The sequence below is a fragment of the Alligator mississippiensis genome, chromosome 1 (genome assembly GCF_030867095.1).
Source record: "Alligator mississippiensis isolate rAllMis1 chromosome 1, rAllMis1, whole genome shotgun sequence".
Taxonomy (NCBI): Eukaryota; Metazoa; Chordata; order Crocodylia; family Alligatoridae; genus Alligator; species Alligator mississippiensis.
The window spans coordinates 113,117,254-113,134,530 of NC_081824.1; the positions used below are offsets into that span (position 1 = coordinate 113,117,254).

Here is a 17,277-nt window from a genome sequence, read left to right on the forward strand (position 1 = left end):
TGCTCTGGTCCTTAGCCTGTATCTCCTTTGGATCCAACCCTAGCTGTCACCTACAAAAGCCTCTGTGCTCTCTGAACCAGTTTCTATAAGGCTGTGTGTTGACGAAATGAGAGGCATGTGCGCACAACACTTTAAAGTGGGTTAAATGCTTCTGCAGCGCTTTAATGGTGTTACTGTTTGCATGCTTCGGCAGTGTATTGCACAGTAATTCCAGCCACTGTAGCAAACTTGGCAGTGTAATGCACCTTAAATGACTGAGGAGTTTTAGTTTGCTGCCCTATAGCCGTGGAGCAAATCCACCAGGCTCCATGCAGCTCAGGGCTCTGCAGGAAGCTCACGGAGGCAGCTTGGCCACAGCCTGGATAAACAGGCTCCACCCAAGATCTTTTTATTTCCCCCCCCATCACCCCAAGAGCCTGCCTGCCTGCATGCCTAAGCTGCGCAGGGGCCTGGTGCTTCCCTCCATGGCTGTTGGGCCCCCCAGGACTGCCTGAGCTGGGTGCCTGCAGGCAGGTGTTGCCTGTGGGGGCTGCCGCTGCCACCGAGGGAAGCATCAGTCCCCAACCCCCAACCCAGGGATCGCTCCACCTGCCGGCAGCTTGCCCTCCCCTCACCGCCACCGGAGAGGCAGGTAAGTTCAGGTGTGTGCACAACACTGGGGTTTAAAGGGCCCTAAACTGAAGTGTTGTTTTTAAAAACCTACCGCTTCAATTCAGGGTCTCCGTTTCATCTATACATGCCCCAGGGTGCTACCCTAGCTTCACCTTCAGACTAACACAGCTAATTACCTCTCCCTCCAGATCAGTTTTGCAACTGTTACTTAGTTAATGGCATCAAAGGCAGAAAAATACAAGAGTGTAGGTATGAACAATCATATCTTTAAGCCACTTTAAAAGGAAAGGGGGAGCTCCTGTAAGGATACAGCTATTTACATGGGCCTGAGTCTATAGGGAGTGATACAAGTTAGTGAAACTGCCCTCAATTTGACCTTGGACGAAGCAGGGTTAAAGTTGGAGCAGTTTTACTACACTTGTAGTGCTACAGATTCATGCTGATTTAACAATTGCATCATAACATCTTGTATCAGTATTCATTGATAAAAGTACAATTATTACACCTGCCTGTACCCCATGAATACCAAGCGTGACAAACAGAGGAGTAAGAATTGTATACCTAGGCTTAACCATATTACAGAAAAAGGTATGCAATTTTTTTGAATCAACCTTTTTATCTTTAATTATACATGTTAATTGGAATACAGACATCGCACATAGATGATATGGACACCTCTGATGTTTGCCTTCCTTTTCTAAATGCTATTTATTCAAGGTGCTGTGCAGCCCATGATTTTTGATCCTTTTGCTTTTTGGTACCACCTGCACTGATTCAATTTCCTCAGTTTTACTAATAATGGAAGTCCTAGAGTAGATGGGAAGCCAACTATCACCAGTGATTTTTAACCAGCATTAATTAATCCAGTTCAAGCTAGGTCGATTTGACATTAAGTTCAAACCATGTAGCTAGCTTGCAAACTATCACACAGTAAGATGGGCAATGTTGCTACCACTGTTAGAGCCAAACCAACCTTAACAAGAAAGGTGGGAAGTTTTGGAAGTTGTCACCAGGCCCCGTTAGAATTATAAGCTATATCTTTCCACTGCCTCAGTTCATTGGAACAAAGCTGCTTAGCTTGAAGTCAAACTCCTAAATGAAAGTTGTGAGTCAATTAAGAAAACTTCCCTGGAAACCAGCATGTCTGCTTCCATGGAAACTGTCACTCCCTATCCCCTTCAAAGCTTCCCAGCACATAACAAGCACTCCAAGCTCCACAGTACTGTTGAAGTTTCTCTCAAACTTGCCCCAGCCTACACGGGAGTACATAATTAGTTTTCAATCTCTAAACAAGGTATGAAAAAAATCTTTTAATTTCCATGAACTGTAAAGGAAGAAATATGTTAGGTTTAGGTGACCTCAAAGATGAGTAAGTAATTATAATAAATAAGTAAAATAATTTTAAAATTGAATAGTTGGGTCAGCGAGAAAGAGATGCAACTCCACACTAATATCCTTCCTATATACACAAGCAACCATATAGAAATATTCGCTTAATTAAAATAGAGCAACATTACACCTATGGTTAAACTAATGAAATGTGTAAGACCAGCTGGTTCAGAGGCATAAACTACTTTATCAGATTTAACAGCCTGCTCTTATACATTATGTGGTGAGCTCATAGAGACACCCACAACACTAGAAAAGTTATACCTGGTTTGCAGTAATTGTGAAGTTGCAGTAGTGCTAGTAAGTACATCAACACCAATGTCCTAGCTGTGACAGACCAAAGTGAGTTCCTGCAACCACATTCATCAAAATTATTCTGATCTTGGTCTATATTCTTGCTCTTAAGCATCTTTTCTGAAGAGCAAACACTCTGTTCACCCTTTATTCCGAACTTTTTGTTTTATACCTTCAGCATCCTGATCCCTAACCACTACCTTCACTGCTTTCACCACTTTTACTCCATTACTTGTTGTAATGCCGTTTGTGTACCTTGGAACAATTCTATATGCATCAATTTTGTGAATCTTGGATTTAAAATATTTGGAGAGTCATCTTTTCTTGATTTCTTTCAGTGCTAGGTTAGAAAAGCAATGTGTCCTGCAATATATACAGAATGTTAATCCCTAAATGGAATCAGTCAAGTCATTTGACAATTAAATTAGTCTTCCCATGATTTCTGATTCCCCTCCCCACCCCCCATGGTGGCTGCAACAGTGGCAACTTTGTCTCATATTTTCAGCCTTCAGTACAAGATTTGTCCCCAAGCCTTCTAAAAAAGGGTTAATAATTTTGGAAAATGTCTATAACTTTCCATTTGCAGTGACTAATTCTCAGCAAGAATGCAATAAGGGAACTTCATAAATAATTATAATAATTGCCTTAGTTATAAACTTTGGAGTACAAAACAGCTTGTGCTGTGGTAGATTTCTTGGATGTAGAATCATCACAACTTTGTGCATATTGCAGCCATTTGCTAGTTTTATTTTGTAAATTTTCTCTCCCTGTATAGAAGATACATTATACCACTCAGTGGCTTTTCAATGAGTCTTTCCAGGTTGCCAACATGATTTTCTGGCATGACTGAATTGCACAATGATTCTCCAACTTGACCAAAAAAGATTGTTTGTTTGTTTTAAATATTTTCATATTTGAAGAACTTTCTTAGGAATTTTATTGGATCTTCCCCATGATTAATTTTCAACTGCTGTAGTAAATTATAGCAGAAACTTATTTTTAAAAAGAAACCAAAGGAAACTGTATAGCCCAATTGCATATTCCAGAATCTAAATCAAGTAGGGTTGTGATTTTTGCAAAGTAGCAGAAAAAAGTCTGAGAAGCAGTTCAGAAATAGGTGACCATGAGTTATTACCAACCTGGGCAAGTTCATTTAACCTCAAGGATGGTGCCCTTCCTCCACACTTCTGCACCAGAACAACTGAGGATTACCCAGTGGATCAAGATGGGCAATGGTTTCCATCCCAACCTTGTCCATTCCAGGGACCAAATTAAGCTAGATGGAGTATCTTCCTGCCTTGCACTATGCAGCTCTTCCTTCTATTTTCATTCTCTTTTCACTTCAGTAGGCATGAATGACATGTGCCCTCGGCAGCTGTGGGGGGCACAGTGGTGCTGGTGGAGGCGGGAGTGCGGTGGCAGTGGTAAGTGGGGGACCTGCTCCAGATGCCGCCGGCACTGGCGGTGGTGGGGGGAGGGAGGCAAGCAACAGCCAGGGGTTGGTGACCACCCACAGATGCTGCCGGCAGTATCAGTGGCAGGGGTGGTGAGCGGCACATGTAGGCATTGCTGACAGTGTCATTGGCACCTTTTCATAGGGGGTGCATGTGCACCCACGTGAACCTCCTAAATGTCACTGCTGTCAGTAGGGGAAACCCTCCTACTACCAATCACTCACCCATGTCTTCTTTTACAAGGGAAATAAGATTGTGGTCATTTTCTTAAAATACCCAGCTACACCTTTACTTTAACTATAACCTGTTTTTACAGCAGTTCTGGTTCAGATAGGACAAAATTACAGTTCAGGTAGTGTCCCATTTCAATTTAAAAAATACCAGTGGGAACCAGTTCCCTGGTTCTAGTTTGACTCATTGTAATAAGCATGAGAACATCCATTCTGGCTCCTCTTGCACACCAAACCTGTAAGGAGTCAACTGAAAAAACCTATAATGTCCAGAAGGGAAGGTGCTACCAATGATCACTCTAATGGCAGGGAAGGTACAATATATTCAGAGGATAAAAAAAAAGTCTATTCAGAAAAGCCTTATTGCAAACAAAGATTTGACAAACAAGCCAGTGGAGCTTTTCTTTTAGAATCATTACACTGGCATTTTATGCAAGATATATACCACGGGAATTCCAAAGCAGGATAATGTTATATTCCACTTCCTCATTTTTTAGGTTTTTTGGAGACCCAGTGCTGACAATAATTTGAGTAGTTATGTTCAGTAGGTGATTGCTTGGTTTTGTTCAGTATCTTCATCAACCATCTGGAAGATGGGACAGATTGCACCCATAGCAAGCTTGTGGTTGACTCCAAGCTCAGGGGAGTGGTGAATATGCTGGAGGAGTAGGGTGAGGTTTTCAGAGAGTTACCTAGACAAATTGGAGGATTTGATCAAAAGACATCTCATGAAGTCCAATAAGTACAAATGCAAAGTCTTGCAGTTAGGATGGAATAATCCCATGCACTGGTACAGCCTGGGGACTGACTGGCTAAGTAGTAGCTCTGCAGAGAAGGACCTGGGGGTTACAGTGAACAATAAACTCAATATGAGCCAGCAGTGTGCCCTTGTTACAAACAAGGGTAACAGCATACTGGGCTGCATTGGTAGGAGCGTTGCCAGCAGATCAAGGGAAACAATTATTCCCTTCAATTTGGCACTGGTGAGGCCATATCTGGAGTATTGTCATTTTGCACATCTCCCCCTCCCCCAGCTACATAAAGGATGTAGACAAATTGAAGAGTCCAGTGGGGGACAATGAAAATAGTTAGAGGGATATGGGGCACATGACTTCTGAGGAGAGACGAGAAGACTGAGGGGAGATTTAATAGCAGCCTTCAATTACCTGAAGGGCATTTCAAAGAGGATGGAGCTAGACTGCTCTCAGTGGTGACAGATAACAGAACGAGGACCAATGGTTTCAAGTTTCAGCAAGGGAAGTTGAGGTTAGATATTAGGAAAGGTTCCAAGGTCTGGAACGGGCTCCCAAGGGAGGTGGTGCTCTCCCCTACCCTGGGGGTCTTCAAGAGGAGGTTAGATAAGCATCTAGCTGGGGTCATCTAGACCCAGCACTCTTTCCTGCCTATGCAGGGGGTTGGACTCAATGATCTATTGAGGTCCCTTCAGACCCTAACATCTATGAATCTATGAATCTATAACATTTCAGGTTAAAATAATAAGTAAAAAAATCATCCAGGACTAGTTAGATTTACCACTGTCTTTTGGTTTTCCTGCACAAGTATAAATATATTTTCTGTGCAATATCCTAACACTATCTAGGTTCAGATTATGGATGATTAAAAAGTGTGTGTCAGCAAATGATGGACAGATTAAAATGAGAATGTTTTAGATATTTATTGATATTGGATGAACACTTAGCTCATAGAAGGTGAGACTGTAACCTAAAAAATCCCTCCCATATTTACACTAATGAGGTTAGCACATTAGAAAGGATTTGAAAGGAAAAATTGCTGTCTTGCTTGTGCACAGAAATCTCCCCTGCATGAATTATATCACTCCAAGGCATTCAGAAAGGAAGTCCATTATGCAACACCTCTTGAAAGCTATGAAACACATTTTGAGAAAGAGGGAGAATAAATCTTTGTCAGGAGCTCATTCTTCAAAGAGAACAATTTGAGTTTCTTAAAAGACACGGTCAGAAAGGGGTATGGAATATATATTATTTGATAAAAATGAACCTTGAGGAAGTGCGTATAGAATATATGCCAATAAATATGTTTATTTTGTACAGCAGCCTCAAGTCCCCAGAAGCAAAAACAGCTGCTCTCTTAATAACAAGGCCAACTTAGACTGCCTGGAGCTGTGCAGGAGCTAGTGCTTAGAGACAGAAAAGCAGATATGGAAAATATTCACCAGAGCATTTTTGTATGTTATGTGGGTTATTTCAGAGAAGAGCTTTACTACAGCTTTAACCTTTACTTTGAGTGCTCAACAAGAACAGTCTCCCCATTGATTTATTTGTTCTTGACCTATTACTGAAAAGAATTCTGCCATCACAGCCTGCAGATTCCTTTCTGACTATGAGTTCACAATGCAGTTTGGTGCTTCTTTTCAATAGTGGAAGAGAGGGTAAAGTATATGAGGCATGCTGCTCTTAACCCTTATTTTTATGTTTAAATGATCAAGTTGATGATGGTCTCTCTTGACCTCTCTGTAATACTAAGAAATGTACTTTGAAGGAGGCTTTTAGGAGTTTCCTACATAGGGAAAAAATACAGTGTGAATTCATAGTGCTGTAGTTTCTATAACTCTCCACATGGACATTGCTAGGGCATGGGCACATGAACAAATTACTGAGACACAAAGAATGATGGGGCTTTATCATGTGTCAGCAGAGACACTGTGCAGGCTCTTACTGCAAGGTAAATGAAAGATAGCATACCCCTCAATGAAAGAAAGCTGTCATGGGTTAAGGGTACGGGAACTTGAAAAAGTTACCTTAAGATAAAGAAAGCAAGGATTTATCACAAGTCACCTATTCTGTTGCATTGACAGCTAAGCTGCCACAGTTTTAGCTTTTGTTCATCGCGGGGTAAGAGCATGTACACAAGCAGCTACCATAGAACAACTGGTGCATGGATTGGTTCGTTTACATTGCTATGCTGTTTACACTATTTCAAGTCTGTAGCATAAAAGTAACAAATGCATCACTAGATGATAAAAAGTTACAAGAAAACCAAGGCCAAAAACACTGGAAAAATTATCAAATTAACATTATGGTGAATTACCAAAAAAGTAGCCATTATTGATCTCAAGTTTTTTTTTTTTTTTAAGTGTTTAATAATTGAATACATGTTAACTTATCCTACTTTGGTGGATAAATCCAAATATACCACATATAAGTTACCCCGGGAGTGAAAAAGGAACCTTCAGGATATGTATTCCATACTTCCATCCTCTCCACCAGCCCAGCCCAGGATTTTACTACCATGAGCAGAAAGAGACTTAGTTAGCTGTGTTAGTCTGCAGTCAACTATAAGACAGGGTAGATTTTCACTTTATAGACTAACCAAATATATTAATTGCATATATATATATATATATATATATATTAGCACAAGTTTTCGTGAGCAGAAGCTCACTTCATCAGATGCTGCTTTCTGTACGTCCTTTCACAATATCTGATGAAGTGAGCTTCTGCTCATGAAACCTTATGCTATATATATCTAGTATCTATAGCCAAAGATATACATTTACTTTGATTAATCTATAAGGTGCAAATCTACCTTGCCTTCTATTTTACTTACACACCAACCAAAGATCCACCCATACGAGTTTATCAGCTTTTCTGTTCTGCTAATAGAAGCTTTTAGAAAAGGGGTTGGCAGGCCTTTGCTGACATAGGATGGAGGCTGCAACTCATCTGTGGCTGTGGGCTGGAATTCTCTGTCCCCCACAGTGGCCAGCTGCCTGCACTCACCCTTGCTGCAGATTCCTCACCCCTCTGCAGCAATGGCAGCACAGACATAGCAGAGCAGTGGGCTCCGAAATAGACAGGAGCAGCAGCATGGTGCAGCTCCATGCTACCATTTCCTGTGCAAGATTGAGGCTTTGCGAATTAGATCTGGCTTTTGGGTCATAGGTTGCTGATTCCTGTTCTACAGCATACATCTTGTTCTGCCCCTTAGCAACTTGTATACAGACAGCATAAAAACCTCAGGCCTCTGCACATTAAATGTCAAGACTATCACCTAAAATTCAACAGTTATCATTTCAGGAAAAAATGTAATCTCGCTGCGTATCCCAACCTTACATATTTTTAATACCACAGGGTACATCTACGTGTGCTATTAAGGTGATTGAATAAACTCCATTGCAGTTTGTGCCAGAGTTTATTGCTCTATTTACATGTGTACCCAGGACTGCATCATATTGGGCCAGGGCAGAGCAGCTGTGGCTGGCAGGGGTTTCTGGGGGTCAGCCTGCCAGCCCAGGGCTGCTCAAGCCCAGCTCAATGCACTGCAGAGGGTCTGGCTGGGCCAGCAGGCAGCTCCTACATGAAGTACCCTCATGCCCCAGGCAGCACCATCAGTGTCTACAAGTTGTGAAGCGGACACCCACACAGGAGGGTGGCAATGTGACTTGTGCACGGGGTACCTTCTTCAACTTTCTTGCCATGCCTTGATCTTGAGATGTTATCAGTACCTTTGTGAGTGCACAATGCTATGGAGGCTCCTGGGGTTCTTCCTTCCCTACACCCCATCTACATGCCAACCAAGCTCATGATGGTGTCAGCAGTCCTGCTCGCAGACTACCCTGGTCTGATGTTGATGGCACACACCTATGCCCTGGCGATGCCTGGTCCTCAATCAGTTTTGGCCCACAGGTCTTCACTATTCTTGTCACGTAAACCATGGGGTTTTAATCCAGCTTCACAAAAAATTAATTAATTCCTGGATTTACTTAGAACAATAAAGTCCAAATGCAATCCTGGGTCAGCTGCAACCAATTAACTCAGGGGTCACCCCACATTAACATCACACCGATTAATCCATGGGCTTCCTTTAATTAATTCGGTCTATAATCAGTTTTGTGGGTTTTCAAAATCAAACATCAATTAATCCCCTCTGCTCAAATCAACTTGTGAGCAGACTATCAATTCAGGGCCTTTAAGTCCATGCCCCCTTTGCTGAGTCTGCAACTTCTACATCAACATCAATTATCTCTTGAGGAAGAAGGAAATAAAAGGTGGCAGTGTCTTCATCACGCCTGGATCTCCAGGCTCCAGCGGCTGCCTGACTTGCATGCTTCTCTCCCAGTTCCTGGGTGCCAGGGTCTACAGGGAGTCTCTCCCTGGGTGATCCTGGGCCACCGGCTGGCTGCAAACCTCTCCAAGTCTCCAGGCTGTGGATACCAGTCTGCTCCCTGCCGACTTCAAAGTTTCTGGGTCTGCTGTATCCGTGGTGCTCTCTCTGCCCTCTCTGTACAGCCCTGCTTCCCCTTTACTGGCTGGGCCAGGTTGTGGGCTCGTGATATCACTCCCGGCACGCTGCCAGACCTGCAGGGAGTAGGTGCTTATAAACAGCTGTAGTGGCACCAATTGCTCTGTCGTCGCTGTCGGCTCTACACCTGCAAGTAAATACTAACTGCCTCCTGCCCTACTGGGCATTCGGCTACTCTCCACCAAGGGCTTGTTGTGCTTCCAGGGACTCTCCCCTGCTGAGACAGGTATGTTTGGCTGCCCCATTGTTACACACCTGCACTGTGGCAGAGTAAATAACTCTGCCATAAGATAGTACTTGTATTTGGCAGTACTATCCTATGGCAGAGTTAGTTTACTCTGTCCTAATAGCACCACACATGTAGACAGTGATGTTTTACTGTGGAGCTAATTAGGCAACTCTGCAGTAAACATCTTGTGTCTGTAAAAGATCGCTACTTTAGTGGGATGTACTATGTCCATTAAGTAACACTTTCTACCCCAATTTTAACTCTCTCTCTTTTTTTTTTTAGTCAGGCAAAATCTATATGCTAGCTTCTCATTCTGACCTTCCAAGCAAATGGGTCATAGTTTGTAGTTATATCGTCAAACAATGAAGACATACACTCACAGTTGTTGCCTCCTCTGAACCCAGTATATATACCAGTAGCCCTCAAGTGAATCCATTTTGCATAGTGTATGCTTCAACATGTGAAACTGTTGTTAAGTCAAAGAAAGCATGGATCAAGAAATTGTAACCCTTAACTAGCTATGGGGTCTTTGAAAGCTGCACACTGTAGCAGTGAAGATGTTTTCTGGAGCTAGTCTATTCTGGGTTATGGTGATTCACATAACCCATTTTAAGAGTGTGCAGCCCAAGATAAAATTACCCATCATTAAACATAAGATAAAATTATTCATCATTAAAAATAAATGGATCCTGGAAGTTACAAACACTTATTATGGTTTATTGGAAAAGTTATACTCTAAGTTATATATAGTTTATTTTCTGATAGAAACATGCTGAAAGTGCCAGTGAAATTTTAGGGTTTAGGACTTGTGAGTTATTTCCTAGTTAAATAAGGGTCTTCTCAAGTGACAAACCATTACGTTTTCTTTTCTTTTTTTTTTTAAGGTTGTCATTATTTGATTTATTTGTACCTTTCTTCCTAGTTCCTAATAGATGTGTCCCCACCTTTTCTGTTTTTTTAAAGGAATATTACAGTACATTGTCCTTCAGGGAAATGTTCTTGTATAAATCTTGGCAGAGCAAAAATGTCTATAAAGGCAAAACTAAGGGTATGGACATGCATCTAATTGACCATGGTGCAATATATATATATAAAGGCAGGGCTTCATTATAAGTCAGCTGTTTTGTCATAACTGCCCATGTGCAATATTTTAGCCCATAAGCCCTTAATGAAAGAAGGCTAATCTCCATGAAGCAAGTCAGAACATTGCAGGAGCAGCTTTCATTTCTACAGAATTCTGCCAATATTGGGTTTTATTTAACAAAAAAAAAAGAAAAAGAAAAGCACAGTCTTCTGAAACTGTTGTTCTCCTGCAGAAAGCTAGAAGTGTTGAAAAAAAATCTAACCTACTCACTTCACTGTTAAACAAGGACTCCCTTTTGTCCCTAGCATAACTGTATTTCAACTCCTACTAATTTCTCTGGGAATTATATCAGTATACCTGAGAGCAGAGTTGTCCTTCAGTATTTAGGAACAGATTGAATAATTTCTGTAACCGAGCATACAAGAATGTCCTAACAACAAGAAATAACTACATAGTCTCAGCATTAGAAACAAACATTTAACATCATTTTCAAAACAACTGTAAGTTAGCAAATGCTCTATTAACTCACTTATGCTTTAAGACTCTTCGGTCAATTAATCCTTCTTTATTTTCTGCTGGAGAAAAATAAAGGGTCTTCTCTGTAGGACCAAAGGGATTGAACACTTGCACATCATTAGTCCTGGAAGAGAAGGTTTTTCACTGATGAGCTGTACATTTCACAAAAATTATAAGAAGTAGAGCTGTCCAGCTTCTGGGCAGATGGGGGCCATAAGCCCAGGGGCTGTTAGCCATGTTGGCAGCTTCCCCTGGGCTCTTCCCCACTGAACAGGCAGCTCAGGAAACTCTTCCCTACTGCAGGCACAGAACAGGTAGCACGGCTCCTCCCACACCTGCTGTGCAGGCAGTCTGCCTCCCCATTCCCCTCCCAGCTGGGCATGCAGCCCAACTCCTCCCCCCAACCCCATAGCCATATGGGCATTCTGGCTCCCCCCACCACAACTGCAGCACCCCTGTCTGCTTCCAGCCCTACTTTCCTATGATCCTAAGACCCCCTCACCCCCATCCCACCATAGCCTCCTTCTGCTGTGTCATCCTGCCCCCAGGAGAGGACAAAGGAAGTAGAAGCCAGAGGAGAGTGGTTCTTTGGGTGGGAGAGCCCAAAGAACCCAGCTGCCAAGATAGGTGCAATGGTGGGGTCAGTGGTGGCCAGGCTGGAGCTCAAAGGCTACATATTAACCCTCCAACAGCTGCCAATTGGACAGCCCTTGTACAGAGAGAAATTTTAGAATTCCAAAATTTTAACTGCAGAAATACAAAGTGATTTTCCATGAATTAATTGAACAGTCATGATTTTAAGTAGGGGTACACTGATAAAGATTTTCTTGGCTGATACTGATGGCCAATTATTAACAAGCCATATCAGTTGATACCGATCCAATAGCTGATTTACAGAAATGCATCCTGGCAGCTTGGAGCGCAGCACCCAGCTGTTAAGTCTGTGGGGGGAGGGGGCATGGGGAGGAAAGGGTTGTGCTGGGGTGGGAAATCAAGGTCCCCATGGTGAGGGAGGGAGTGGGGTAGGGGCAGGCACTGCCCAGCTAGGGTAGTGAATGTGACCCTGGGAGCAGGATAGAGTCATGGGTGGCTCATCTGGAGGGGTGGGGAGGTGGGGCAGCTCCCCACAGCTATGTGCACCGTTGGGGGAGGAATGAGGGACATGTGCCCCTCCAGATTTTTGTGCAGGGTGAGGATGGGCTGCTTACTGTGGGCTCAGGGCCAGGAGCTGTGCCAGTCTCTTCCCAGTGGAGGGAATGCCATTTTGAAATAGCGGTCCTGGGTGGTGGACCACATCAAAAGACTCATAGGCTGCCTTTGGCTTGTGGGTCATACTTTGGAAATCCTGCACTAGACTGTTCACTCACGCAGCCGTGGAGACACCATGCAAAATTGTCAGGTCCTATGGCACTTCCTGGTGCATTTTGACCATATAATTAGCAAGAAACCTAAAGCTCTAAGCCAGTATCCAAGTCCCAATTCAAAATTTCAGGGGCTTCAATAGAAATGCTGGATGTGAAACTGTTTCATCACCTCATGTTCATATAGTTACAACTTCTCATTTTGGTACCCAATCAAGGCAGATGCTAGACTGAGTACAACCCCCTGGCTGTTAGAACTCCTGCTGTCTCATCTGGTGCCCCTTGGAAAATGAATAGGATGATGAAGTCTAGGAGTTGCAAGTCAGCTAGGAATAGTATCCATATAAGAAATATGTGGTGGTAGAAAGGGAAAAAAAGATGAAAGTTTTATTGCTTGTGATACTACAGAAGTTCTAGCACTGTGTAGGAACTCTACTGCACTGGCACAGACAGAATCCAATTCTCCAGGGCAGCATTCAGCTGCCTTAATAAAGAGACCATCCCTTCCCTTTTTGCAATTCTCTACTGCAATTGCTACACACCTTCCAGCTTCTGCAGCAAATGAAACAGGAGCCCCACTGACAATAGACTTTACTGCTTGGCCTTGCTCCATCCTTGAAGCAGGTGCTTCTGATATACTGATTGAGGCAGGCATCCTGTGGAAAAGAGAGTATGTGATCATGAAATTAAAAATAGGAGGAGAGACATGACAGGTTAAGCACTGCTGTAACCTTTCTATATCCAATTCCAGGTCCCTACTCACAGTAGTTCAAAACACCCATCACCTATTACATTACACTTCTTAATTCCTACAGGTTCCCCTTCCTATTCTCAGTTTCTCTCCCTTCTCTTTGCCACCTTAAAATTCCAGTCGTACTTCCTCCAGGGCTTCTTATCCCAGCGTACTCTTCCCAAAGCTTCTAAAAATCATAAAGTCCTTTCTGAGCTTGGTCAAGGTCTGATTTTTTTTTAAAGCAAATGTGGGTAGATTTTATAAAGATCTCAAAAAAGGAAATATATATGGAACAAAGATTACCTCCTTGTAAGATTTCAAGACCCGACTCCAAAGCATAAGGGTACTAATGCATTTTTCCCTAGCCTTATATTTGGAAATAGCTTAAGCTCTTTGATTGTACTTCTCCAGAAAACTTCAGTCAGAGGCAGACATCCATTTTGGAAAATATCAGTCTATGTGGTTAAAGTTTGGCAAAGTTATAAGCAAATGAAAACACATCTTATAAAGGAAACACTGGGCGAATTTCGTAAATGCAGCTATCAGTCCCACCTAGAACAATTTGTTCAGGAATGTTCATAAAAACCATGCAGTAATACGCTTTTATAACACTGAACACGCATTCCATCTAGGATCAAAATATTTAAAAAGTTAAACTTACAGCTACAGAAATATTGAATGCTAGTGTTAAATTATTAACAGGAAACTGTACTTAAACAGAATCATAATTACTCTTTCATGACAACTCACCCACTGATTGCTTCTGGAGATGTTGGAGGGACTGTGTCACAACTGTAAGTAAGGGATTCTAATTCATTATTTCGTTGGCGGTATTTGCTAATCATATCCATTAGTACTGCCTGATGCCCAATCTTCTTTACTAGCTGCTGCACCATACGATCATTCAGAGCCAAAAGAGCTGCTCCACTCACTTCTTCCTCTAAATATTAAAGAGAAAGAAAAAGTCATGTTACTTTATTGTTAGATTCTGAATGCACCATGAAGATAGAAGGTGAGGTATCTCCAAGACAAAACTGCTTTTTACCTCTGAAATTCTCCTCCATGGATCATACCAAAATAAACAATTTATTGCTAAATGTCTCTTCCAAAATGCTAAGGAATTAAAATTCTCTACAGGTTGTTGGGTAGTAACAAGAATTTGAATCTGGAACATGAAGTTTGCACAAAACTAACTAACTATTTTAGTACTTTCAGACAGGCTTATTTGCTTGGATCAGAACATACTGATATTTTAATGAGGAAAAGCTTTAGCACAATATGCCTGAATGCCAGTCTCCTCAATCCTTTGTAGAGCATTCATATATTCACAGATAAAACATTTACATATTAAAGATGCACCATTTCAAATAGACTCATGCAATATTAAATAGGCCTAAACATATCCTCATAAACCTACAATTTTGTTCCTAGAAGGTGTACTTATTTATAGATTTCAGTCTCACACACTAGTTCTTTTAGGCTTCTTAATAAATCTTTAGACTCCTTTTGATTTATCCGGCCTGAATCCGTTCTCTCTCAAATTCTATAAAAAGCTGAAGCTATTCTATAACAGATAACTACCCTCCATATCAAAAAAACAATTTAATGTAAAAAAAAATATACATTTTATGTTTTTTAAGGCAGAGAGGAGGAAAGCTGTTTACAAAAAAAAAAGTTAATAAACAATAAAAGCAGATAAACCACAAACACCTTACCACGAAATTTAGGAACTAATTCTCCTAAATTTCTCTGAATCAACCAGTTGCAGACTTGATCAACTGACCAACTTTCCATCTTCTGATGTTGCAATAGTAAATTCCACTGTGGAATGATATTAGAAGATTATTTTTATGCTTGAGTCCAGATTATATTTATGCTTAACTCCAAAACTCTATAGAAAGCTAGATTTCTATCACAAAATGTTACATTTATAAGTGCTGAGTAAAACTAGGTTAAGTATCAAGAAATAAAACTAAACTAATGCTGTTTCAAACAGCAAATTCTCTGATTTCTTCTTTCTTCACCTCCCCTTCCTTTCCTCCCTGCCTTCCTTGTGTTGTTCTAACAGACTGCCTCATTCTTTATAACATAAAATGCGACCTGATCCTGTACCATTAACACCCAGGTTTCCACACAGAGAAGAGAAAGGTGTGAAATTCACCACCACCCTGCTCATCAGGAAATGGTTGACATTTTACAGAAAGAAAAAAAAAGAAACCAGATAAGAGTCTGCCACATATATGTTATAGTAAATCGAGCACATTAACCCTCTCTACACTACCAAGCAACTGGTGGAGTGAACAATTAACTCTTGATCACAAACAATAAGGGGAAATAAAAGCTTCTGAAAAATGAAGGGGGGGAGCTGGTTTTGCTAATTGCTATTCATACTCTTCAAACTCAGACTATCCCTATGAAATGCATAATACATGGAACAGAGGGTATCAAGACAGTCCAATCCCAGGAGTATTCAATTCCGGTGTCATGGGACTAAGAAAACTCAGCTCCTCCTCTAATTTTGCTGTAAGATTGCCTGACTTCTCCACCCAAAGACTTTGATGCCATATAAATATTCCTTCTTTGAACGGGTTGTCTGAACCAATCTTTTTGTTGTAAATGACACACAAGTCAATCATTGGTTGTAGACTAGCAAGACTAGCATACAGACAAGCCCTTGAGATGAGAAAAATGGTTTCGTTTCATTACAGCTTGGAAACCTCAGAATCCATCCCTCCACATCTCGAGTACAAGATTCTTAAATCTATGCTTACTGACTGGCTTAATCTGCTTTTAATCTGGCTTTTGGACTACTCTGAAATTAGCAGCACATAAAAAAAAAATTAAACAATTGCATCGCGAAGACTTGTAGGGGAAATTGCCCTTTCACCTTTATGACTATTTTACAGTGAGAAACTTTTGCCACGTGTGTGCTTTTTCTTGTTGATCTTCCATCCTAGTGTAATTTGCCTCTGGTGCCAACTGAACTCCGAGGTAATTCTCAAAGAGTTGAAATAATTGCTTTGTGAGTAGAAATATTGCATTTACTGATTCAAGAGAACCTTTCAGATGAACCAATCATGTTCCTTCCAGGACCATCAGCCACATTAGATTTCCTACCTTAGATGATACACGTAGGCCTTGATCTTGCAATAAATTCCATATCAGCATGACGGTGCGTCCCCAGGAAGCTCACTGGAGAAGCAGAGCCATCAAATGAAAAAAAAAAACAACCTCTCTCACATTATACTTAAAAAAAAATATTTACATTTTTCTCACTTCAGTGTGAAATTTACCCAAAATATAGGTTGTATGCAGCAAATGAACTTCAAAATATTCTCTAGCAATTCCTTCAAAAACCGAAAAGGGTTAATTTAAAAAGGAATGTCTTTCCGAATTACAAGAGTGGATTTAATTTGATATGACAACAGTAGCCATACAACTCCTCCCCCAGGCTAAGCAGCAATAACAGGGTGTGAAAAGTCATTATTTGCTGAGAAGTCTGGTGTAAATTAAAAATCACACCTTTCTGTCACACTTCTTGCTTCCTTGTGAAGAGCAGGACCAAAAAAAAAATCCTCAGAACCTTAAAAGATAAAACAGCATGCAAAGCAGGAAGACATTTGCCTTAAAAAGCCAATCAATGGAAAAATAAAAAACAAGATTCATAAAAATGGAAAAAGGTCACTGGCCTAGACCATGAGGGTTGCGTCATATGACAGGTCATATCTACGAAGGAAGAGAGGTGCCAAACTTCAAATATTGCAGAGTAAATGCCATGGGAGGAAAAAGGAGACTGCATACAAATATCTAACTGCATGGGATTACATGTATACAAACATGTATTTGTGCATGGAAATGCAGCTTGTGTATATTTTCTAAATGGTAGAAATTTCAGGGGACATCAGAAAGTTAGACTGATTCACATGCACTTTACACCACTTTGAAGTGCCTCTCAACAACAGTTTAGCTGGCTTACATGCTCCAATACAATAATGTAAGGAGGCTTAAGAGAAGAGAGCCTCCCCCTACTTTATGCACAAAAGTAGAAGGACTAAAGATGGATGGCTGAGGTGCGGGCGTTTTCCCCCACAT

The 17,277-nt window shown here is 41.3% G+C and overlaps 1 protein-coding gene across 1 annotated transcript in view; it reads right to left on the bottom strand.

Moving 5' to 3' along the window:
• Window positions 1-15,131, bottom strand: part of SAMD3 (sterile alpha motif domain containing 3) — a 67,207-nt gene extending 52,076 nt beyond the window's left edge. The window contains exons 1-3 of the mRNA XM_059712949.1: window positions 14,901-15,131; window positions 13,936-14,125; window positions 11,105-11,215 (exon numbers count right to left, since the gene is read on the bottom strand). Coding sequence (XP_059568932.1) covers window positions 11,105-11,215; window positions 13,936-14,125; window positions 14,901-14,979 — 380 coding nt within the window. The 5' untranslated portion in view covers window positions 14,980-15,131. The remainder of the gene's footprint in view (window positions 1-11,104; window positions 11,216-13,935; window positions 14,126-14,900) is intronic.
• Window positions 15,132-17,277: the final 2,146 nt, after the last annotated feature.